This window comes from Vombatus ursinus, unplaced genomic scaffold (genome assembly GCF_900497805.2).
Source record: "Vombatus ursinus unplaced genomic scaffold, bare-nosed wombat genome assembly UNPS02004827.1, whole genome shotgun sequence".
Classification (NCBI taxonomy): Eukaryota; Metazoa; Chordata; class Mammalia; order Diprotodontia; family Vombatidae; genus Vombatus; species Vombatus ursinus.
This window is the reverse complement of record NW_020944605.1, coordinates 1,889,093-1,916,470: the sequence shown is the minus strand read 5'-3', so window position 1 is coordinate 1,916,470 and position 27,378 is coordinate 1,889,093. Positions and strand designations below refer to the sequence as shown.

At 34.3% G+C, this 27,378-nt stretch overlaps 1 protein-coding gene across 1 annotated transcript in view; it reads left to right on the top strand.

The window, feature by feature from the left end:
- DMD (dystrophin) overlaps nt 1-27,378 on the top strand; it is a 2,133,690-nt gene that overhangs the window by 619,676 nt on the left and 1,486,636 nt on the right. Inside the window, exons 18-20 of the mRNA XM_027841994.1 lie at nt 579-666; nt 16,732-16,973; nt 19,635-19,815. Of these exons, the coding sequence (XP_027697795.1) occupies nt 579-666; nt 16,732-16,973; nt 19,635-19,815 (511 nt within the window). The remainder of the gene's footprint in view (nt 1-578; nt 667-16,731; nt 16,974-19,634; nt 19,816-27,378) is intronic.

Here is a 27,378-nt window from a genome sequence, read left to right as displayed (position 1 = left end):
GTCTGTGTTTTTCTCTAAAACTAAGACAAAGTATATATATGTATGTATGTATATACACACACACACACAATTTTATGTAAATATATACATCCAGAAAAAAATAGGTAATTCAACTTTTTGTTGAAAAAATGTTTCATTGTGTAAAATATATTATAAATATATGTTATATATATAACAAAATACATAATGTAAAAATAAAATATAAAATATAGTTAAAAGTTTCTGACAGTTCAATCTTAAGTGTCTTGCTACAATTTATATTATATATTTTTTTACATTAACATAGAAATGCAAAATATCAGAAGCTATCATGTGATTTCAGAACTTCAGAGATGAAACAGTCATGAATGTATAATGCTTGTGACAGGACATCATAGAAAGATGGTATAACAATAGGTTGTCTTATATCATTGTAATCATTGTGTTGATGCCAGGAAAGAATAGAGAACGCATTGAACATAATGTGATAAAGGGTCCATAAAATAGCACAAGACTAGAAAGTATCTTTAGAAGTTATGATTAATGTATAGCTTCAGAATCCCTCTATTGAAATACTCACCTTTGCTGTCATGCTGCAGGCCATAGAGCGAGAAAAGCCCGAGAAGCACAGAAAACTACAAGATGCCAGCAGATCAGCTCAGGCACTGGTGGAACAGATGGTGAATGGTAATTACACAGAGTTGATTTAGATAATCTTCTTAGGGATTTGATAAACACATAGGTTTATATTTATCACAAGAACTATATTAGAAAATCCATTGATGAATTCAAAGTGAAATTAAAAGCAAGGTTTTATTTTATTATTATTATTATTTGATGCAAAAGAAAAAAAATTTTCACTTTGCTTCCAGATAAATATGATACACATATATAGGAAATTGAGATAATCATCCTGGTAAAGAACATTTTAAAACTATGTTGCCCAGAAATTATTTTTAAAGTTGTATTTAAAAAAGAGACAGACAGACAGTTGTTCTTGGAGTAAAGAAGACCTGGGGCTCAGTTTTTGCCTCACATATGTACCAGGTATTTTCCTTGGAGAAGTCACTTGCACTCTGAAAATGGCTGGCAACTCTCCAAGACTGCTGCAGAGCAGTTGGAGATCTATAGTGATAGAAGTTTTCTCACCAGTGTTCGCTGAGAATAACTAAACAATAGTAACAATAGCTAGCATTTATATCATGTTTTGAGGTTTGCAAAATGCTTTACAAAATGTCCCTCTGTACTCACAATAGCCATATACCATTAATATTCCTATTTTACATATTAGGAAACTGAGGCAGACAGGTTAAGTGACTTGGCTGGAATCACATAGCTTGTCAATGACTGAAACTGGATTTGAACTGAAGTCTGCCTGACACCAGGGTCAGCACTCTAATCACTACATCACCTCTCTATCTCTTGAGCAGATTCCATAATAGGTGGAAATCAGTTATATCATATTTCACATAAATTATCAGTCATAATTTTTTCATTTTTTGTTATAATATAATGGAAATAGGGGAAATCACTACTCTTTCAAAATACTATATATGATTTTCATGCTTTCACTTTCACAATTTTCCTTTTCTGGAAAAAATAAAACACCCCCCCAAAAAATCACTCTTTATTTAAAAAAAACAACATAAATAAACTTTTATTGAAAAAAACTTACATGTCTTAATTGAAAATTGTATGGCACTAAAATAGTAATATTTAAATTTTACATATGTATATAAAATTAACTATCAGACAAAATCAAAATCTGAAAACTTAATTTAGATCTTAAGTACAATCTTATTTTTCAAATTTGAGTTAATGAAAATTAGGGATAATATCAATTCTATAAAAATAATGAACATTTATTGAGTATCCACTCTATACTAAATATAATGTGAATGCACAAGGTCTGGTACAAAGTGCTTAATATGCTTTACCTATTGGTCCTTACAGAGAGGCTATTCCAAACCTTCTTTTCTGTTGTTGTTTCCTTTACCTCTCCCTCCTTCTCCTTTCTCACCAGAGAACTTGACCTCATAAGTAAGAAAATCAAAGTCATTTGCTATGAGCTCCCTCTTCTGCCCTACTATCAAAACTCTTTGGTATTTTTGCCATTTTCTCCTATTTGACTATAAACTCTGGTGAAGAGATGGCCTTTCTCTTGGCCCAGACCAACACCTCTATGTATACCTGACCAGCTGCAGTGTCAATCATCATCTGTCTCTTTCTAGTCTTCAATCATTCTCTATCTGCTGGCTCATTCCCTGCTGCTTACAAAGGTATACGCTTCCAGATCTTCCTCATCCTTAAATAAAAGGTGTAACACTTTACTCTACTGTCCCCCTAACTATTGTCCTATATCTCTCCTTTCTTAGACAAACTCATAGAAAAGCTGTCAACACTTGTTTCTTATATTTTCTGTCCTCTCATTTCACAACTCCTTTTAGTCTAGTTTCCTTCCTTATCAAACAATCGAAATTACTCTCTTCAAAGTTATCAGTGATATCTTTACTGTCAAATCTTCATCCTACCTGAACTGTCTGTTATCATTAGACGTTATTGACCAAACATGACTGGATATTCTCTCCTCTTTGGGTTTTCATGACACTGCTCTCTCAGTTTTGCCTGCCCAACCGATTCCTTCTCAGTATTCTTCATTGGAGCATTATCCTTTTAGGACCACTCAACTTTAGATTAACTCCAAGGTTTTGTTCTGAACCCTTTTCTCTCACTATGCTCTTTCTACCATTTACCTATTTAACTCATATGTGTTCACTTATGATTTCCATATAAATGACTCTCTCATTTACTTATCAAGCTCTACTTTCTCTCCTGTCTAGTACCATACCACCAACTACTATTGGAAATTTCAAACTGAATATTCGATTGTCATCTAAAACTTATAGTGTCTGAAACAGACTCAGTACCCTTCCCTGAATCCTTATTCTTACCAGTTCCCTTTATTTCAGTATTATCCTTCTAGTTACCAAGGTTCAGAATTTTGGAGTCAATTTTGACACAGTTCTCCTTCATGTGAAATATCCAAGCAGCTGCCAAGTCTTGCCAATTCTACCTCCGGCACATCTTACTTCTGTCACCTCTCTACTCACCTGGCCACTGTCCTATTTTAGTTCTCATTAACTCTCATTCACTCAGGAATGAATAGTCACTTAATTGATCTCCATGCCTTAAGCCTTTGACATCTCCATTCTATTTTCTACACAACTACCAAAGTGACATTTTGGGAGCATAGACTCAGAAAGGCCCAATATTATTCTCTTCTGGGATCAAATATAAATTCCTCTGTTTCTCATTCATAACTTGACTAACAACAACCACAAACTATTATTACAGGATAAAAGATATTGTTCTTACCAACATTCTTACAGCATTTTAAAGTTTACAAAGCACTTTTTATCTTATTTAATCCAAACTGAAGTTTGAATGTACCTTATTACATATACATTATTCTCCTTTATGAACTTTATGGTCCAGTCAAACTGGCCTTCTTGCTACATGCTACATTCCATCTGTAGTTTCCATCCATGCCTTTTTATTGGACTCTGCCGTGCCTGGAATTTACTCCATCCTCATTTGTGTCTCTCAGAATTTCTAGCTTCCTCCAAAGATCATATCTTCTAGGCCTTTCCTAATCCCCTCAAAATTATCTTGTATTTATACTTTGTATGTATGTTGCGTCTATTTACATATATATATATATATATGTTTTCCTCAATAGAATGTTAGCTCCTTGAGGGTAGGCATGGTTTGATTTTTGTTTTTGTTCTCCAATACCTAACATAGTGCCTGGTGCATAGTTAGCTTAAATATTTGCTTATTGAAATACAAGTCTGGAGTTTGGGAAGGAGATTGTTTGTAGAGTTTGGGGAGTCATTCATATAAAGATAAATAGAAGACCTTTTGAATCATAGATGAGTTATAGTCTCCACCAGTGAATGAAATGCCCACACCAATGAAATCATAGGTCATTGAAATATTTAAATGTACCCTGATATGATAAATAAAGCCATAAGAATGAAGAGATCCCTAAGAAATAGAGTATATACATGATAAATAAGATATGCAAGACCAAAACATTAGGAAATGCCTAAATTTGGAGAGCAGAAGGAAGAAACCTAGCCCTCATGCTTAAACTTAGGGAGCAAGAGAAAGAAAGACAAACAGGCAAGAGGAGAACCAAGAGAATAAATTGTCATGGGAGCCAAGAGAAAAGTGACAGTAACAAAAAAGTGGATGATGAACAGTGCCAACAATGGTATATTCTAGCACTTTACAAATATCTCATTTTATCCTCACAACAACCCCCGGGTGGTAGGGGCTTATTATCCTCATTTTAGAGATGAGGAAACCAAGGCAGAAAGAGGTCAAGTGACTTGCCCACCAAGCTCACACAATCAGTGAATGTCTGAGTCTGGAAATGAATTTAGGTCTTTTTGACTCCAGGTTCTGTGCTCTATCCACTGTGCTACCTATGTTAAATCAGCACAGAAGTAAAAAAGGATAAATACTGATGAGAAATTACACATAATAATTAGTATTTCATTGATTACCATTGAGACAAAAGTATTTCTTTTTATAATTTAGCTTTTGTTTATAGAGTTATCATGGACCGGATAACTAAGTTGTTCCTTGTGCAGGAATTTAGTGCATTTTCAGAGTCACAGAATATCAGAGATGGATCTAGTCCAACCTGGACAAGTATCTCCTCTTAAACTCATCCTACAAATGGTCATCTAGTTTTTGCTTGAAGTCCTTCAGTTGGTGTCAGGGACCCACTGGCTCCTGAGACTTGACATTCCATGTGATTCAGATATAAATTCCTGTATTTGAGAAGAAAGAAAGGTTGTATGGTGGAGACAAGAGGAAAAAAAAAGGGATTCTAGCCTAAATTATCCAGATCCTCTGAATGACTTGCTACAATTCTTAATGTTTAGCTTCATTTTATCTGTAAAGATACTGCCTACAGGATAGGCAACTAGGCTTATGTTTATGTCTCACCTACAGTAAATGTCAAGAAAGATAGATGCTGTGCCAGGAAAATAATTCACAGTTAATTCAAAATATTGCTACAAGATGATCATCAGAATTTAGAATATAAAAATAACCTCAAAATTTCTGAGTTCTCTTTCTGTCATTTTTCCTTTATCATTTACTTGGTGAAGTATATATTCTTTCTATAATATGATTATTTCTCTAGAGTGGATAAACTGTGACTGACACTAAGTGGATGGTTTGTGACCAAGGTTTATACTGGTATCAGAAGAATGCCCAAACTAACCCTTAACATCTAGGAACTCTGCTGGTGGAGAGGCAAGCACTAAAATTCCTAAATGCAATTTAAGTATATCACAGATATATAAAGGTAGCGTATTGCCTCCCAAAGTGATTACTTTAAAGGGGACTACTAGTCATTTGGGTATATACGTTGTTAATTTGTTTAATAATAAGTTGCATTATATTAGATTCTTGCTATGTGCTATGTGCTGATACCCTTTAATGTATGTGTGATTCTACGTATTATGTCACACAGAAATTAACTCATCCAAAAAAGAAATTAGTTTACAAGTTGGACTAAGTCATAAATAAATAATAAAAAATAACTTTACTGAGATCTAAAAATATAATGCATTAACAAAGAAGCAATTTTCTTAAGTTAAATTTTTTAATTAACATGAATGTTAAAAGAACAGTTTTAATATAGAAATCACATGTACATCTAGACTTGGAAGGAACATAAGAAGACCATCCAGTCCAACATCCTCATTTTATAAATATAGAAGCCAAGATCTAAGAATTTAAATTATTTGACCAATTAAGGTCACACAGGTATGAAGTATTTGCCACCCAGGTCCACTGACTCCATATTGAGTTCTCTTTCCTATGAATGTTGGTCTGATTCTCTGTCTTCAACATACCGTTTCAGTCTTATCTCCTCATATTCCCATAGAAACCTTATGAGTTAATTGCCATTCTGTAAACATGAAAGTGCTTCCCTTCCTCCATGTCTCTCCTCAGGCCCTTTTACATGGGATGTCCTCTTCCTGATCTATCTTTACCTTTCAAAATCTCAACTGTCTTTAATATTAAGATTTTTTTTGAGTCCTTAAAACTAGGGTAGATTTTCCTAGTTATAAAGTTTCCTTCATTAACTGATTTTAGTGAGCAAAACCCTTTACTAACATTGGGAAGTTTTTCCCCGTTTACTCTAATCCCCAAACCATTTACATTTAAATCTTTTCCTTCAATTCCACATGTGGTAGAGAAGAAGCACAACTAATCAGCAAAACCATTCATTTCTGAAGTCTGTTGTTAAGAGGTGGTTCCTTTTCGGAAAAAAAAAAATGAATGGCTATCCTGCTGAAAAGGTCAAGAACATTCTCACAGCAATGCTGAATAACTAATCTTGATTTCTTAAAGCTTTGAGAAGCTCCTCTGAGAAGTCTAATTTTTTTTCATACCTTCAACCCTCAAAATAAGGTTAGAGCACCAATAACAGAATTTCTTGAGATGTGCTACTTTTAAACCCCCCAAAATAGGTTATGGAATAAAGTTCACTGCTTTAAGTTATGGATCAAAGATTCTCCTGGTGTTGGGCAATTGTGTCCAGTGTGCAGATGGTAAAGTACATAAACACAAACATAAAAATACATATATACACACATATACATATATACATATATATTTACACACATATGTACCTATATATATGTATCTACACACACACACACACACACACACACACATAATGTAAGAGGGAAAAAAAAAAGCTTCATCTGTATCATTACAAGGGAATATTTATGTGGGCAATCCAAAACAGAAATTTAAAAGCCATATATCCTTTGACATTTATTTTATGTTTCTCTTTCATTCCCTTCTTTCCTCTTATTTAAGTCCCTTGTGATGATTTCTTCAGATCCATTATGTCTCACAAATTGACACATTCATTTACAAGGTAGGAGCCATGAGTGGTCTAAGCCAGAGCTAGAAATTAAAGAAAATCCAGGTTGGCATGAAAAATTTTCTAGAGATAATTTCTGCAATGACTGCCATCACTTTTTTGGCTTGGATTTATAGGTTTACAATTCAAGAGGCTGTTTATTTTCTTGACTTAATTAGGGTAAGTGGTAATCTGGTAGCAGTGCCTTTATTATGGCTTTATTATCTGCCAACTAAGTGTCTTGCAATTATGGCTGATTGGGAGAGAGATTAACAGACTTTTCCAAACATTAAAAAAAATTAAAAAAGATATGGATAAAAAAAGTCACTGTCTTATATTGGGAAAAGATACAGACTTGAAGTAAGAGGAGTGATAGGTTCAAATCCTGGCTTTGACATTTTTTGTGTCATGCAAAATGCAAATGACAACTTCTCTGAATTTGTTTCCTCATTTATAGACACACTTTTCACCTCACAAGTACTTTATACAACTTAACCTATTATATGAATGTAACTTTTTTTTCTTCTTTTGGTGAGGCAATTGGGGTTAAGTGACTTACCCAGAGTTACACAACTAATAAGTGTTATGTGTCTGAGGCTGGATTTGATCTCAGGCCCTTCTGCCTCCAGGGCCAGTGTTCTATCCACTGTGCTACCTAGCTGCCCCTAATGTAACTATTTTGATACACAATTAGAGACATTTCTTAAAAAAAAAAAAGAATTGAAACTTATGATTAAGTAATGATTCACTAATCCTTACCAGTTATTTATCCTAATACTTTTAAGTAAATATATTGATGGTTATCTGATCTCATCAAAGTGGATACTCCCTGTACCTGGGAAAATCCCAACTCTCCATGCCTTTTTTTTTTATTCTTGTCCATGTCTTCTTATAATTATTTCATAATCTATTCAATATGCTAGAGACCTTTTTCTATATATTTTAACATTTTGTGAGTACCAGTGTCACATTGGACTTGTTATATGACTAATAAATGTCTTTAAAAATCATCTATTTCTTGGATGACTTTTCATCACTTCTTGCACACAGGTCATACTTGACAATTTTTCTACTTTTACCAAGGATGCACCCCTCTCTAGTCCTTTGGGTCATGTGCAAATTTGATTCTTCATCAATCTTTGTGTTTCATTATTCACAGTGATATAGCATAAGAATTAGAGTATCAGCATTTAAAAGATAGGCTTTTGTATCAGTAAACACTTTGATATTACTGTAGAATTTCCTAATTCCAATCCACCCTACTCTTTTCCCCCTCCTATTTAGTTATACTTTGAGGGTTTTATTATTTCTTACATTTTAGGATAATCAGACCCAGTCCTGTGTCAGCATATTACCATCCACTTCAAGGAGGTGGAAATTTGTGTTGGCCAAAAGATTTTGGTTTAGTCTGATCCTTGTTTTCCCCAGGCTTCATTAGAAATGCTTTCTTACATTAAGTTGAATCTTTATAATCAAAAGTGGCCTCCTTTCCCTCATTCCTCCCAAACTCTTCCCTTCTCCTCTCCTCTCCTATGCTTTCCTATCTAACCCTCTCCTTCCTTCCCTTCTCCTCCTCTCCCCTCCATTTCCTTCCCCTCTCCTACTCCCTCTCTCTCCTACCCTTGTGATTAAAAATATCAAACAAATCTCTAACATGATTTTCCCCTATGTGGTAATCGAAGATTATGGAGAACAAATTTAATAAGATATATTTAGATATAAGTAATAATGATTACTTTATTAAACATATCTCAACAAATATTACTCACTAAAGACTAGATGGTGGCTTTAAAGAAGAAAATTAATACTAATCTAATAAAATTGTGATTTGAATGATACAGAATGATTCTGTACTTAACTGCTCAAGTAGAGTGGTCTAGCTCACTTATGGAAAATACTTCTGTTTGACCATAGTAGCTTGACTACTAGGGTTTTGTTTTGGCCTTTAATCTACATGATGTGACAACCTGGACTTTTCAGTTTTCCTTGTCTTGCCACACTTATGTAATGAGAACTCTGTTACACCCACTGTTTCCACATGGCTTCTTCCCTTCTCAGTTCCATGTAATTTTGTTTCCATTTTTCTGTAACTCTCCACACTACAAAGTGCAGCATTCTTTATACAGTGTACACTTAATAAACCTTGACTGACACACTTCATGTGGTTCTAGTCTCAAAATAGAGTTTGACCTAAAAAAATTGTTTTTGTACTTTAAAATTTTAGGGAAGATTTTTGTTTGTTTAGTTTTGGGACAGGGGAAGTCAAAGAAAAGTTGAGAAGTATAGAACATCTGTCTGTAGTGGTTCAGGGACATTTAGAAGTAGAAAAGATGAGAAAAGGTGAAACAGTAACATGCATACATTTCAGCCTGCCTTTTATGTAAATTATTAATCTGGGAAGAATACATTAAAAATGGAAAGATAAACCATACTATGAAAATAAAACTGGCTCTAAATGAAGCCTCTGGCAATTTAGTCTCCAATATGTGTCCCTTCTCTTCATGGATTCTGAATGAGCTTGTGTCATGATGGAGGTCATTAAAATGAATGCCAAATGAGTTTGTAATAACTTGACACTTAAAATAAAATGCATTCAAAATAAGAAGAGCATTTATTATCCAGCTTCACTTTCAGCTGTCATGGCAAATATCTTTGTGTGCCAAGATTTATACAAACACAGGTTTTGCATTATTTTCTATCCTGGATTCACAAGTAAAGATGAACATACTTGATGAGGTATTCTTCACATTAAGTGCCATTTCCAAAGTACTTGGATGGTGGATAGTGCCACAATTAAAAAATACTTTAGCAGTCTGTTATGCATGGGGCACAGGTAATAAAATTAATGGATGCACTTCAACTAATGATCCATTTCCTTTGGGAACAATGTATTTATTCAGAGACTATTTCAGAGGCTGTTTAGAATATGAGATGTGAATGGATTATAATATGTTATCCCTGAGATTCTAATACATGAGTACAGAATAGTTTCTATTAGTATCATGATGCCTGGTTAGAAGTTGTTTACACTTTTAAATATCAAACAAAATAGAAAAATAGATATTGAGGTGACTGACTATTTTTAAAGCAGTTCATAGCCTTTATACTAAGATACTGATGTGCTATAATTCTATAAGTGAATAAAGCAATATAATTTTGAGTTTTAATTGTACCTAAAATGCACAGTAAAACAGAATAGTACATCATTTCATATTAGATTCAGTAAAATAATATTGACTTTCTTATTCTAACTCAAGTAGAGAAAATTTGAGGTTGGATCACATCAATGTAATGGTCAAGGGAACAAATTTGGTACTTTTAGGAAATTAGTTCTTTCTTCCCAATGACACCCACTTAGTGAATGATTGTATCAATGTACTAAATATTTAAGAATTCCTAAAAATGTCTTTAGTGCTCTAATTTAGCCAGAGTGATTCCATATGGGAGAAAGAGTACAAGGACCTGAATTCTATTTCTGGTTTTCTCATTTCCTAATCTTGTGTCCTTGGGCAGGTAGGTGGCACAGTAGATAGAGTGCTGAGAAAGGTAGTATCAGGAAAACTCATCTTCCTAAGTTTAAATTTGGCCTCAGACACTTACTAACTGTGTGACCCTGAGAAAGGATTTAACCCTGTTTGCCTCAGTTTCCTCATCTGTAAAATGAACTGGAGAAGGAAATGACAAACCACTCCAGTATCTTTGCCAAAAAAACCCAAAATAGGGTCCCAAAGAATCAGACAAAACTGAACAACAAAAATCACATTTCCTTTAGCAAGTCACATCTTTGAACTATAGTTTCAATTTTAAAATGAGTAGATTGTGTTCCACACATTCATTTTTTTACATACATTAACTGATTCCCATCAACCTTGTACTGTAAGTATTTTGCAGCTGATGAAACTGAGGTTTACAATTCACCTGTGGTCATGCAGCTATTAAGTGTCTGAGGGGGGATTTGGATTCAGGGCTTTCCTGTTTCCAAGTCCAGCATTCTTTCCCCTACTCCACACTGTTTCTCTCCCAGCTCTAAAATTCTGTAAATCTACGTTGTGCCATTATAAACTATTTAAAAGAGATTCCATTAAAAGTCTATTATCTCAAGAAAATATCTCAAGTACAACAGTTTATGCATCTCAATAGCAATAACATTTCCAATTTTACTTTAAGATTTGAAATGCCCTAATATAAAGCAGTCTTTTAAGGGAAGTGGTTATTGTATTGTGCAATGCATATACATTATATATGTCATATTTATATGAAATTTCAACATGTTAATTTAGGTATTGGTCTGAGGCAGAAGCAATGGGATATAGCAGAATTGAACTTGAGAAGACCCAAGTTCAAATTATTCCTATGAAAACAGTTATGACATTATGGACAAGTCACCTAATATTACGGAACCTCAGGTCATGAAACCCACCTAAAATATTGTCTTTGAGAGTGGCCTGAGACCTCAAGAAGTTTATTGTATGGATAGGAAGTTTATGATCTGACAAATAAATGAAATAGGGACATGTTTTACATGAAAAGCCACATGCATTCAGACTTTGGATTTGTATAATCAGATTTTTTTTTCTAATAAAGCATCAAGGGATGTTTTCTGAGATGTTGTTTATTTGTCCAAGATGACAGTTACTTAAATTAGAGATCTTTAGTAGATCCTTTTTAAGTGCTTCATTCTAAAGAAGAATCCATTTATTGGAAGAATCCGTCCATCTATCATTCCTCCTTGTTATACTGGGTTGGAGCTGTAATTGACAAGCTGACCATTAAAGTCCAGGACATTTTTTTTTTTCGAGTTTAATTAAAATTTCTCTGAAAGCTCTCTGCATAGAAATCAAGATCAAGATTTTGTTTAGACTCTCTGTGAATCTTCTTTTCATCCCTCAATGCTTATTTTGGATTTCAGGCAATAAGTGGTACCAACAGTGACTATCCTTTCTCCTTTTTTTATACATTTTAAAAATCTTTTATTTTGTAGCCTTTGGAGCTCCTTCCAAGCTATGCCATGAATTTTTTTTTGGAGCCATTTAACATATGCTTCATACCTGACCAGTCATATATTCTGTGGGCTTCCCTTTTGTTTGCTTGATCAAGCCTTTCCTTTCTTAAATGATTTCTTTGTTCTCCACCTTCTCTTAATAACTTATTTTACTCTATCAATTAGCAATACATTTTCTTTCTCTCTAAATGCTTAATCTTTTAAATCCATAGAACACACTTTTGGAGGCGTGTTATAAATTTATTTTTATATATTCCAAATGTTTCTCTTGTGTTAATTATTTGATAATAACCTTTTTAGAAATATTTCTTAGTCATTTGTTGTCCTTAATTATGCTTTTATTGGAGAAGCAATTGATGGATTATTTTGACTTCTCTTTGTTGTTTTATTTATCATGTAATGAGGATCACGTATCTGATCACAGATTTTCATTACACTATTTACTGTATACCATTCAAAACCAAATATCATAAAGAGGCTTGCTACCACATGCAAGCTACCATGTTACTAATTGACTACATAAATGCTGAAAAGCTGTAATAAAGTAGCACTCATTAGACTCCAAACTCCATACGGAATATAGAAAATCTATAACTCCTCCTACCAAAGTTAGAAAAATGTAATCTCTGGTGGTACTATGTTTTCTTTTAAAATTTAATGTGGACCACAGAAGAAAGGAATGATTAATTTACTAACAGCAATGGACTTTGATATATTTTTACCCATATTTTCCTGAGTAAGACATCTTGTGATAGATGGAGTCTGAGATGAGCTATGAATGGTCAGGTAATTTTGAAGCTAGTAAGTGGTCCTATGTCTGAAATAATAATTTTTTTTAAAAAGTAGTATAGGAATGGGAAAGTGGCAGAGTTGGATGAGAAGGGGATCTTGAGGAATAATTGAGTTTCTTAAATTTTGATACTTAATGGAACATGGACCCCTCTCCTGAGGTCCAGTCAAAAATTTATATTTTTCATTTGGAGATCCCTAACTAGAGGTCTCATGAATGTCCCAAACTCAATATATGCCCACTATATGTTTTAACTTCTTATTGCAATTTCCAATAATTCAGACTCAGAGACTTAGAATACTCTTTGACTCATTACTCTTTTTTACCCCCTAATATCCAATTAGTTGCAAAGTACTATCATTTCTTTCTCCAAGTGTCTCTAACATTGCTTACATGCCTTCCAATTTCCACTGTTCTCGTGTTCCTTTATTTACTCATTATCTTTTGCCAGGGCTACTGAGTGTCAATTTACTTCTCTGCAATCCATCATACAAAGTATTGCTAAAAATATAATAAATAATATGATAATATATTATATATAATATAATAATAATAGTATAATAAATATAAATCACCTCAACACACATTTCCTCTGTTTTGTTGACATTGGGTCACTGCTGAATTCAATGGCCTTTTCTTAGCCTTCATCTTCCATATCTTCTCTATATCTGTTGACATTGCTAACCATCCTGTCATCCTTTGGTTTCCCTAACACTGCTCTCTTCTGGGTCTCCCAAAGCTCAAAAGTACCTACCAACTCTAAATTGATGATCCTGTCCTATCTGTCCTTTTCTATCTCAGTATCCTTTACTGATTCATCATCTATCTTTTATTCCATAGGTTTGAATATACTCTAAGGCTCTCTGCTAGATTAGCCTTCTTTTCTTTTCCTTCTACATTTTCTTCCTAAATTATCTTATCAGTTACATTGGGTTCATTTATCATTTCTTTGATACATGTTACCCTTGGGAAAGAATCATGAACCTTATTTTAAAAAATAGAACAGGGGTAGCTAGGTGGCGTAGCGGATAGAGCACTGGCCCTGGATTCAGGAGGACCTGAGTTCAAATCGGACCTCAGACACATAATACTTACTAGCTGTGTGACCTTGGGCAAGTCACTTAACCGCATTGCCTAGCCAAAATAAAATAAAATAAAATAAAACAAAAAATTGATGGAGGAAATATCAAAAAGCAAATACCCATTTACCTTTCTCATATTTAAAAAATCCTTATAAGAATAAGCCACAAACACATCAAGGACATCCCTGAGAAAGATATGAGAAGAGAAAAAGCAAGTTTTTGACTGACTAAAAAAAATAGTGGTTACAAGAGATCTCCATGCTTACTTTTTCATTTACACTAAAAAATGTATTCTGTAGAGCAAAGTACTGATTTAAAGCCTCTCTTCCAAATAGATATCTCTCATATTTGTCAAAATCTAGATTCCTTGAAAGATACAACAATAAAGATACCCTTGTTTGATTACTCTGTGATTTTTAATGTATCAAAGATCATCAAAGAAAATGGGCTGGTCACATAGCAAGAGCGAGTGATAACCCAAAGTCATCTGTTCCATTGATTTCAATACATTGTTGAGAGAAGAAAATTCTTAGTGTATCGTGTATACCCTTATTCATGGTTTATGAGAAGAAATAGGCAGGAGTCACACAGGACAATAAGATGTGGATAGGTTATAATTTCTGTCCAGAGAAAGAGTGGAACTCTATATTAAAAAAGGGAGTTTCCACATCTGGGTGTTTGCTATATCCACACTGTTGAGATCACAGATATGTCTCAGTATTGAAGTATCTCTAATACCTAGTATAGTGCCTTTTTTTATAGTAGATGCACAGTAAATATTTTTTGAATTGAACCGAGGACTTTTTCATCTTGGTCTTCCAATACTCACATCCAAACTTTTTAACTTGACATTCATTAGCATCTACAACTTGAAACAAAACTGCCTTCCTAAAAATATGACTTCAGCATATATCCTAAGTTCATATCATTTTTCAAACTGATCCTGCATCCTAAATTTTTTTTTCTAATTAGGAATTTGATCCAACAGTCAAAATTCTACCTCTGCCTTCATGAATCCTTTCTTGAACCCTCAAATTAGATATAAACTCTTAAATGGGATTGCCATACCATTACTATCTTTGTTTTTATAAATGATAGCAAGCATTTATCTACCATTATAAGATTTGCAAAGTTCTTTACAAATAATTCATTTAATCATCATCAACTATATCACCCAACTTAAGTGATAAAATTATCTCCATTTTATAGATGAGCAAAATGTGTTGAATGATTTGCTCATGGCCACGTAGCTAGTAAGTATCTGAGGTAGGGTTACATTCAGGTTTTCCAGTACACTATCTGCCATGCTACCAACAAGTCCAGAATTTCTAATGTCACATAAATTATATTCTGCTGGATATTTTGTAAATTTGGAGATACAATATAAATATGAATTATAGTAATTGTTCTTTTACTACATTTATTGATGTATTTGTATTATGTCCTCTCACACTGCAGCATCACATATATGTATGTGTATATATATGTATGTGTGTAGGCATGCATACAAATATATATATATGTAATGTATGTATTCCTTATACAAATGAAATCACAATTCTAGAAACAAATATATAGTTATCAGGACAAATTTAGTTATATCAAAATTAAATAATCATTTCCTGATCTATTTATCTGCTTTATCATATTCTGCTTCTGACACATTGTGCCTATGTAATCCAGAACCAGTCACTTAACCTCCTAAGTATTATATGCAATTCTGAAATTATAAGTTGCAAAGAAAGTGCTGATCTATATTGAAAGAGGGAGTTTCCACAGCTGGGAGTTCACCATAACAATGAAATCATAGAGTCAATTCCTATTGTATTCTACTCCTATCCTTAATATATAAGGTCACTATTTAATAAGTATAGCACTATAAATTCAGATAATTTGAAAATGTTGGCTTTCATAGTTATATGCACATGTTCATGTTTTATACATAGTGCTACAGAGTGTTTGGATTTTAAAAACTACAGTATCGAATGAATTTAATGTGTATATGGTATTTTAAATTTTATTATAATTTTCATATATTTTGATTCATATGCATGCATTTTCTATGATTTATTTCCTCTTGCCTAATATCAAATGTAGGCAAATTGAAAAAATATCAGATTTACTTTTTTTATTTTAAAAAATGTAATTTTATTTTATCAGGATTGTTTTACCTTCTAACAATTTCACTGTCTCAGAATTAAGCAAATATGCTTAATTCTGATCATTAATGGAAGATAGTAATAATATCTACATTTTTGAAAATTGATTTCTTCTATATGCTTAAACCTAATAATTAGATTTTAAAAGTTTCCTAAATCTTCATTTATATTTTTACAAAATAAAAGTTGAACACTTATAATAACAAAGTATTCATAATTTGGAGACAGTTAACTATAAACATTAATCATAGAGTAAAGTCTTATTTCTAACACATTAGCTGTACAGTAATGAGAAAGTCACTTAATCTCTCAGGGTTCCAGAAATCTTTCTAAGACTATGAATTATAAAGGAATTAACAATTAGCATCATAGAAGGAGTTTCCATAAAGGGAGTTCACCATGCTGATGTCATTCCATTTCTGAACCAACCGAGCCCTTTTCCCTACCCCCCAACAAAACCATAAATTTGGAAAACTTCCACCTACCCGTTATATAAAATCACCCACAGTTTTAAGCATTAAGCTTTGGTTCAACATTATTCTTCCATGTCTTGTCTTTCCTCATTTATTTGGTTTGTGTTTTCATCATTTTTTGATTAAAAAAAATCTTATGAGTTATAGGTCAGAATTGAAATTGACGTTTTTAAGCTTCTGTCCACTTAGAAACTGACTTCTTTGAAATCAAATGCTTTCCTGTTCTAGATTTGCTAATTTTCAGAAAATGCTGACAAGTATTTTAAAACGAACACCCTGTCTTTCTAGAAGGGGGCAATGCAGACAGCATCAGGCAAGCCTCTGAACAGCTGAACAGCCGATGGATAGAGTTGTGTCAGTTGCTAAATGAAAGACTTTCCTGGCTGGAGTATCAAAACAACATCATTACCTTCTACACTCAGCTACAGCAATTGGAGCAGCAGACAACCGCTGCTGAAAACTGGGTGAAAGCACAAGCCACACCAGCTGCAGAACCTGCTGCCGTAAAAATGCAGCTAAAAAACTGTAAGGTGAGCCATTTTCCCTTATCTTTCTAGCAGCACTATGAAAGGATGTTTTGCTATCCTATTTTCTGAGCATGACTGCAATTTGTTTTTATAACAAGCCTTTCACCTTTCAAACAACTTATTTCAATAACAGTAAAGATCAATTAATTTGGCCTTTGGGTAAAAGAAGTGGGATTGAACATTTACCATACAGCCATCAAATTCCTTTGGATGTTTTTAAAGTATCTAAGGCTAGCTAACTTTTTTTGCCTATTGGGCAAAACTGTATAACAACTTTTGTCAGTGAGGCAGCTGAGCAATTATGCAGCGTGCCCCCTGAAGAATCACCATTCAATTTTGTGATACATCTTGGCAGGTTTCATACATAAAAGCACTATAATGAAAAAGAGTTTGTCTCTAATATGGCAGTTACTATGTTACAGTCACTTTGTCAGCATGCTCCAGGGAATAGGAATATAAGCATCCCTCCTGCCTCCCCTTTTGGCATGCCCACCTTTTTCTTACAAAGGGCAGCCTGCCTGTGGTTGTCCTCCTTCCTGATTAAACAAAAATGGATAGAACATCCAATCCGCCTAGAGAGATGGTAGGGTCAGGGAGGGTGGAGGTGGGAGAAAGATCTCGAGAGGGATAAAAACTTCAGGAGGTGATGTTTTGGGGTACAGGACCTGCAGAGAAATGGATAGCACAAAGATGGACATTTAGAGAACTCCCATAGAAAGAGAGTATATCGTAGTGCCAGCCACCTAGGGATAAAAGCTAGTTGCTTCACCATAGTTATTGTACTGGGCATACATGATCTAATAAAATATATACTTGTAGAAAATAGGCCTATGAAAATCCACAAGAGTAGAAAAAGAAGATGAAATATGAAACAAGAATTAGGAAGTGAATAGACTTAAATGATAGAAATTGAATTTAATTTATTAGGCAGTGGATAAAGATGGTATTTTAGGAAGATAAATTTAAAAGCTATATGTAGGATAAATTAGAGGGAGTAGAGACTAGAAACCTGTTAGGCAATGGATGCACTGGGACCGATGTATGTATGGCCCGATGGCACCAAATTTTCTCCCCTTCTGACTTCCCATAGGCGGTATAAAAAGATAGCTATCCTAGGCTTCTGGGTAAGTGTACCTAAACTGGCCCTTAGACTACAGAGTAGTCTGTATTGATAGGGGTGAAAATGAGAGCTAGATGAGAACTATGTGGCAGAACAATATACTTTTGGAGAGTTTGTTTGCCTGAATGTCTTTCCCTATGTATTTTCATTCCTCTGTGTTATATGTGTATGTCCTTAGGGACAGTCTTGTATAGTGGAGTGTACTTCAGGCTGCTGAGAATAGTAAAGCAAAGCAGAAATCAAGGGTTTAGGGGCTAATGAGAATGTGTTACATGGTCAACCACAAATATGTCATTTACAAGACCTTCCCTATTTTATTAGGCACATCTCTGACAAAGACTCTAGGATGCTTATGATATGGAGCAGAAGTTATCTATCTCTTTTTATGGGAAATTTCAGTAATTATATATTCTAAATGATATATGTCATCCCATAGAAATGTATATTCTTTCCAGTGGTACAAATTAAAACACATCCATCCTTATACGAGTAGACATTTAAAATATGTATTTTTCCCTTTCATAAGTACAGTTTAAATATGCATGAGGTTGTAACTTCTGGTTCAAAACAAACAAACTCATAGGTCTTAGGGTTATAGATCATGGAGCTAGGATTGTTGTACACAAAAGTGAAAAGGATGTGGTAATTACAAAGAGCCAACATGGTTTCTTGAAACACAGTTTAATAATGATATTGATAAGCTAGAGTGTCCATGAGAAGAGAGCATCCAGGATTATGAAGAATCTTGAGCCAATATCCAATGAAAATTGGTTAAAAGAATTGTAGATATTTAGCATCGGGAAGAGAAGACATGGGGGAAGAGGTCTTGAGAGCCATATTTAAGTATCTGACGAACTGTCATATGGAGGAGGAGTTAGACTTAGTTGGCTTCGGCTCCAGAATACAGAAAACACTGAAATGGCTGGGAGTTACAATGAGACAAATTTATACTTGATGTCAGGAAAAACATCCTAACAATTATAACTACCCAGTAGCAGAATGGCTCCCTTGAGAGTTTTGTTTGCCTACTTTAGGGACATGTGATAAGTTCAATTAGATGGCAGCTGAGTTTCCTTCCAACTCTAAAAAATTTGTTATTCTGTGAAAAGACTTTCAAGTAAAGTTTTATCCCAAGCACCAAGAACATGATTTTAACTAGAATGGACATTAAAAAAAAGGATAAAAAAGTAATTTATATGGCCAACCACAAAGAGGATAAAATTTGTTCTAAATGCTTGTGAATAGAATTGAAGATCTTTTGCTACTCATTTTACACTTGCATTCAGGTACATTTATGTCATCTTGGAATAGATAGAGAAATAGTACATATTATGAGTAAGAATAAAGATGACACTATTTAATTGCCTGTAACAGGAGCACACCAAAGTTTTCATGATTATGCTTATCAATTTTTTGATATTGAACAAAAAAGCTAATCTGACATTGTTGCCTTTCAACAACTTTCACAGCAAAATTGTAATGCATACAATGTAAAAATGCTATTTTCTTTCATAATATACTAAAGTGCTATTTTTCTGGTATAGGATGAAGTTGCTCGTCTGTCAGCTCTTCAGCCTCAAGTTGAGCGATTAAAAATTCAAAGCATAGCATTGAAAGAAAAAGAACAATGCCCAATGTTCCTGGATGCAGACTTTGTTGCTTTTACTAACCATTTTAAACAAGTCCTTTCTGATCTACAGACCAGAGAGAAGCAACTACAAACTAGTAAGTATGAACATTTCTGATGATTAGTAATGCTAAATTTGGAATTCTCCAATAGGTAAGTAGGTAGGTGGATGGATGGATGGATAGATAGATAGATAGATAGATAGATACATACATACATACATACATACATACATACATATGTACATACATAGATGGATGGATGGATGGATAGATGGATGGATGGATGGATAGATGGATGCATAGTTATAAATATAAGTATCTACCTACATACTTTATTATATTATCTACTATATGCATATGCATGACTGTGAACATATATATATATATATATATATATATAATATCAAAGTAGATTTAGAGATGGAAGGGATATCAGAGGACATTTAGTCAATCCTCTCAGTTTACAAAGAAGGAACTGAGACTAAGAGGGTGTAAGTGATTTGCCATAGGTTACACATTGGCAGAACCAGGAGCTGAACTATTATAACTTCAAATTGCGTCCTCTGATCTCTATACCACATTGCCTCATTGAGGGAAGAGAAGAATCAGCTTTACTGTAAGTTTGTGATGAAATTATGTTTTTCAGAGGAAATAGTGAAGAAAGTTGCACTCCACGTTATTTATGCCTCTCTCATTTTAGAAACCTTGATAGGATCTTAGGGATCATTGTTTCCCAACCCTTTTCAAATCTTGAAACTTTATCTGATGAGGACCTACCTGCTCAGAGGGGATAAATTTATCCTGGTTTCCTTTTCCATTAGACCTCAACATCACCACCTCTCCAAATCTCTAATAAAGAGCTTCATATTTCAAAACACTATATGTGTTCTAGGGTGAACAAGATAAAGAAAGTAAAGTTCTTTGTTTCCTCTTTTGTGTGGTTTTCTTGATTTTTCCTCTGCTAAGCCCAGGCTAGGCACAAAGCCTGAGGTAAGAGATGCTGCTTTCCTCAAAAGGAAAGCTTATTAGTTGGTCTTTCTTCCAATTCGGAGATACTTACATATAATTACAGAATTAATCAAACAGTAAACATCCATTTATTGATTGATTGATTTTAATTAATTAATTATTTTTTGGGGTGAGGCAATTGGTGTTAAATGACTTGCCTAGGGTCACACAGCTAGTAAGTGTCAAGTGTCTGGTCTGAGGCTGGATTTGAACTCAGATCCTCCTGATTCCATGGCCAATGTTCTATCCACTGTGTCACCTAACTGCCCTCCCTTTTATTTTATTTTATTTTTTTTTTATTTTAGACTCAAACACCAGAACACAAATACATAATAAGAAAAAAAGAAATGTACATATCTGTATTATATGTATTATAAATATGTATTATAAACTTACATATTGAAACTTAAATACAAAGTAAGAAAAGAAAAAAAGCATGTCATGTGCATAGCAGAACATAAGAGAGGATTCAAAATATGTAACAACAAATTTTCATTTCAAGAAACCCTATATGATAAATACTACACATTGTGTTGAGAACTGTCCATCTTTTCTTTGCTTCCTTGTAAGTTTTCTTTTGTTCTCTGTTGTGAATGTTTTCCTCCTCCCTCCCAAGAAAGCTACAATTAAGTGCAGATATATTTATATGTAGATATAGATATATACATACACATATACATATATACATATATACACATATATACATATATTCATACATACAGAGAGACACATATACTTTCCCTAACAAATTCTATTCCTGATCTTCGATTTTATGTTTGTGCGTATCTTTTATTTTCTATCCCTCCTGACTCCTCTACTTTACATCTACGCCATTACCTAGCCCTCCTTTTACTTAGCCTACCTACCTCTCCCCCCCATCCCTCCCCAATCCTTAGGTTCCTATAAAACTAAAGGCCTTTCTATACTCCTCCCTTTAACCTATTCCCTCACCCTCCCTTCTAGAGATCCATCCCTTATCCTCTCCCCACTCCCACCCTTTTACTGTCTTATTTCTTCTGAATTTAGAAGACTTTTATACCCTTCTAAATATATATGTATTGTTCCCTCTTCAACCCATTTCCAATTAAAGTAGGTTAACAGAACTACCAGCCCTCCTCCCCCATCTAATTCCTCTCTGGATTTATTCTTCCTCTTGCACTTCATTTGTATAAAATAATTACTCTCTTTAGTTGTCCCTAAATGGTTTTACTTTTTAAAGTCATATCATATTCAGGTCTAACTCAGTCTTTCTTATGAACTATCCAATTACTAATGACAATCTTAGACACATGTTTTACATTTTACATATATAAAAGGTAAATGGTCTGTCCTTATTGAATCACTTGTAATCAGTCTTTGGTATGTACCTTATGTTTCTCTTGGCTCTTGTATGTCAAATCTGTTAAGTTCAGGTTTGTTTGTTTGTTCACTTTTCTTTGTTTTTTTTTTAACTTTTTTAACAAAGTCCTGAAAATCTAACAATTGATCAAATGCCCTTTGTTTTATCATTCAGGATTGTGCTTAACTTTGCTGGGTATAATATTTTCGGCCAGATCCCCGGTTCTTTTGCTCATAGATATATAGTGTTCTGTAGTCCTTTAGTGTCTCCACTGTTAGGTCTTGTGTGATTCTAATTGTGGAACCACTTTATTTAATTTTTTTTCTTGTTGCCTGTGTACCAGGTACTATGCTAAATGCTGGGGATACAAAAAGAGGCAAAAGACAGTCCCTGCCTTCAAGGAATATACAGTCTAATGAAGGATACAACATTCATGCAACATACAAAATGCAACAGAACACATTCTAATGCTAGGCAGTGGGAGGGGGTGAGATGGGTGGCAAAGATGTAAGATCTTAGTCTCTTCATCCTCAATGGCTGTCCCCAATGCTTGGAATGTCCTCCCTCCTCATCTCTGTCTCTTAATTTCCCTGGCTTCCTTCAATTTCCAGAGAAAATCCCACTTCTGTGGGAAGCCTTTGCTGATCTCAATTCTAGAGTCTTCCTTCAGTTGATCATTTCTGATTTATCCTATATATCACTTGTTTGTGCATAATTATTTGCATATCATCTCTCCCATTGTTGAGGTGTAGATGCTAGAGTTTCTAGAACCCCAAATCACAATACCTGGGTCCTGCCCAAAGGAATTCAACCCAAGTCTTCTTTCAGCCAAAGACAAGGTTTATTACAGATGAACTATACGGGCCAGACTCTTAAAGAATCTGAACATTAGTGATGCTCATGAGGACAAGCGGCCATAAAGAAATCTCAAATGGGGGCCATGATGGCTCTTATATACAGCCAAGTAATTTGATGTGACTGGAGGAGTTTAGGGAGAACCCTGATGGGAGTATTTGGGCGTTTGAATGGGGTCATCAGGGAATAGACAGTGGAGGGCTAGGCTTTATTAGGGCAACAAAAAACTGGGCCCAGGGGAAAGGATAAGGTTGATTAGGGTCTGGATAATATCAAAGATGGGAAATATACTAGGCTTCATTAGGGTAAGGGAGATAGGAGATAGACATTGATGGGAATAAGAATAAGCTATAAGGAAAGGCCAGTTGAGTGGATTATAGCCTCAGGCAACTGCTTGAGACTTCTTTGATCAAGTAAATGAGTTCAAGGAAAGTTTAAGGGTTTCCTGGGCCCTTAAACAAATGGGACTTTAATTCTTTTCGGGGTGAGAGGCAAAGGTCTTGGCGAGGGGCCATACCCCATCACCATTAGACTGTGAGCTCCTCAAGAGCAGGGAGTATCTTTTATATTTCATTGCATCCGCAGTGCTTAGAACAGTTTTTGGCAGGAGTAGGTGCTGAATAAATGTTCATTGACTGATTGCCTTCAGGGAATATCTGAGCTGATATAATAATCAGAATAACACACATTAAGAACAGTGAATGTTATGAATACAGAGAAGTATGGATAAACTTATATGAAACGATGCAAAGATAACACATTAAAGTAAACAAAGCCAAGAAAGGAATACATATAATTACTACATCAAAGTAAATGACAAAAACCAACCCTCACAAAATAATAATAGAATGCTGCTAAATTACAAAAAAACAAATGTGACTCTAAGGTAGAGACATCTTCCTGAATTCATTTGCATAAGTGGATGTTCATAGTTGTGAAGCAATCCATATTTTGTCATATTTATCCTATGTTTATTTGATTAGTTTTGCTGGGTTATTCTCTCCCTTTTCATCCTCTTTTTAGAAACCATTTTTTTGTATTAGGGATGGCTATTTCAGAAGGAGAGGGGCAAGGACAGACACAGGAGAGTCTTGGTAATATAAAAACAAAAGATATACATAAGAATTTTATTTAAAAAACAAAAAAATGCAATAAGTTCTGTGATTCTTTAAAGTTTGTGACATGTTCATATATTATCTCATTTCATCCATGAGACAACCATATGAGGTAGACACTATTATTATCCCCATTTTACATGAAGTGGAACTGAAACTTGGAGAAGTGAAGTGATGATTTCCTCAGATTCACACCACTAGTAAATGTCTGAGGCAGGATTTCAGTGATGGTTTTCTTGATGTCAAATGCAATAGTCTAGCCACTAAGATACCTAGTGACTTCCAAGTAAAACAAAATAAGACACTGAGGCTTTGTAGTAGCACAGTGGAAAAGGAGTATATCTTAAAGTAGAGTACAGGAGATCCACCTGTGAGACCTTGGGAAAGTCACCTCACCTCTCTGGGCCTCAGTTTCCTTAGCTATGAAATGAGGAGGTTGGACTAGGTGATCTCTAAGTTCTCTTCCAGCTTTGAATTAGTTCTGAACACTACACAATATTCCCCAAACATGGTCATCCAACCTCTACTGATGGGAAACTTCCTGTCTTCTAAAATGGCTCTTTCCATTTTCAAATAGCAGTAATTTTAAGGAAATTTTTCTCCCTCCCGCCTCCTAACTAAAATGTAATAACCTTAAAGACAGGTACCATGCCCAGGCTTTTTAATCTCCTCCAAATCTTTGTATTTTTTCTATTTCAGTGGATTTCTAAAAGTTACTAGACTCCATGATATGGAATCAGGTTTCTTGAATTCACAGAGGTCTCAGCACCCTCTAGTGGGTTTCAATATCCTTGTCACTATAGTTCTTTCTAATTTTGAAATAAATTAAGAATGTCCCAAATTTCTAAACACTGACCTACTTAACGGTGGCACATATTTGTCTTTTATCAAGTGACGGTAAAAAAAAGAAATACGGAAGAAATAAAAGTTCAAGGGGATTTAAATAGAAGTCTGGGGCTAATAAAGCACTGAGAAAAATTTTTTTTATATTTATTAAATACTGGCATTATGTAGACAAAAAATAAAAGTATCAATAAATCAAGCCTCATGCAATTGGAAAATTATGAAATAAAGGGACAAAAAAAGAAATAGATGAAAATTTGTTGACAATGCTATTTTGTCTTTTTTATGTTATTGCTCACAGACAAAATGCCTTTCCCACTCCTTACCACCAATCTATCTTCTTATATGTCCAGATCAAAAGCAAAATCTTCTGGGAAGCTTTTCATGTTTAACCCCATTCCATTTTCACTATTGCTCTATTTATGTCTTCTCAATGATTATTCATTCAATTTATTCCATATCACTCTATGTTTTGATATGCTTCTGTGAATATATTTTAAAGTCATTTCCATTGCATATTTTGTTCCCTGACTCTTCACCCTTTCTATAAACTGTATTATATACTCCTTAAAGTATAATTCTCTGTATATGAGTGTGTTTCTCCATCTATACACATGCACATGTTTATATACATACTTAGAGATATACCCATACATATACACACTTTGTATAGCAATTTGCAGAGTAAAACACTTATCACATAGCAGATAATGTAAAACTTCCTGTACTAAATTTATCTCATCTTTATTTTTTAAAGTTTTATTAATGCCTTTATTTTCTTAACAACATTATTCCTGCTTGATGCCTTTCCCTCCATCAGCACCATACAGAGTCCTCCCTTTTAAACAAAGAAGTGAAGAAAGATATTCTGACTTCTTCTCCTAGAGCAGGGCTGTTATGTTGTCCCTCAGGGTTCTAGGGTACCATAAGTGTTTTATGATGTTTCTTCTCTATTATCAATGACTCAAGCCCCTAACAACCATGTCCTTCCTCCTATCATTAGGTATCAGTATCTATCCCCCAGATCCATTTAACCACTGGGTTGTTTTTACAAAGACATACTAATTTCAAATATACAGAAAGAACAAACACACAAATATCACACTGCCCCCCTCCAAGATTTCCCCTAAGGATTGATGTTGACCAAGATAACTTTCAGTTCTGGCATTCCCTTTTATCTCTCAGAGTGAGTGTGTGTGTGTGTGTGTGTATGTGTGTCTTGCAGTAACTGACTTAGTAAGGACTTTTGCTGTTACCCACATCATTTGTTTTTTATTTCACAGTTTTCCCTGTCTTCCTCCTTATACACAGCCAAACTTCCCAGGAAGGGCACCAGTTCATAAATTTGGCCTCTCTACATATTTTTCCACTAACCCCAGCAGATGTACCTTAATGACTAACAGTGAATACCACTCAGTGCAGATAGAATTCCCTTTGCCAGCCTCCAGCTAGACTCTTTCAAGAACTATCAAAAACAGGATTCAGATCTTTGTAAGCTATTCGATTGACTACACAAAAATCTAGATGTATAAGACTCAACTGAATCTCCTAACAATAAGACCCAGTATCAGTTCAGCATTACAACAGCTAAGTCCTGATTAGTGCAAATAGTGACTTCCCTGAAGTGGCTGCATGTATTTGAATTCTCATTATTTAAAGTTAAAATTATGTAAAATACTGTAACTGTTCTAGCCTAATGGAACTATGCACTATGAACTCCAATCATGTGACCATTAAAGGAGATTCATTATTCACACTAATCAGAACCTAACTGTAGCAATTATTCACCTGAGTTGTAAATAATGGTATATCCTTCTAGATAATTGAACCTCTCATTTTAATTTTCTGATCTGAAAAATGGTATCATTCTTGACACTAGTTTTTACTTCCTTTCTCAATTTAAAAAAAATAGAATTCTCTGTGTATTTATACTACTCAGCTGTCGTGATTTTTTCTGGGTGTCTCCTGGAACAGTTAATAGGGACCTTTTCCAAAAATTATAAATCAGAAGAGTCTCAATGCCTTTAAATACATATAGCACAGCACTGTTGTTTCCATGATACTTAATTATTAATTTACTTATAAAATCTCACACAAAACCATCTTTGTGAAAGATAAAAATAAAGAATAAAGTTTGTGGTGCAATAATTTAGATTTTTATTTTGCTGAAAACTCAGAGACCAGGCTGTCATAAAATCTTTGAAAAAAGCCATTAGTGAATGGGTATATGGGTAGAAAATCCATCAAGGTATGGCAGGGTGAGAGTTTTCTCTCTTTTGAAGCTTGAGAGGGTAAATTGGTGTGCCCCCATAGAGCTAGACTTGGGCTTACAAAGTATATACTGGAACATTTGCTTATTATGTTCTATTCCATTATATTTTCACACTTATCTAACTTGCCATCCCTGAGGGTCTGAAATGATAAGAGACTTTCAGATAGCCTTGTCACTAACATCTACTGTAAGCCTTCTCTGGACATTACTATCAATGGATTACTTGG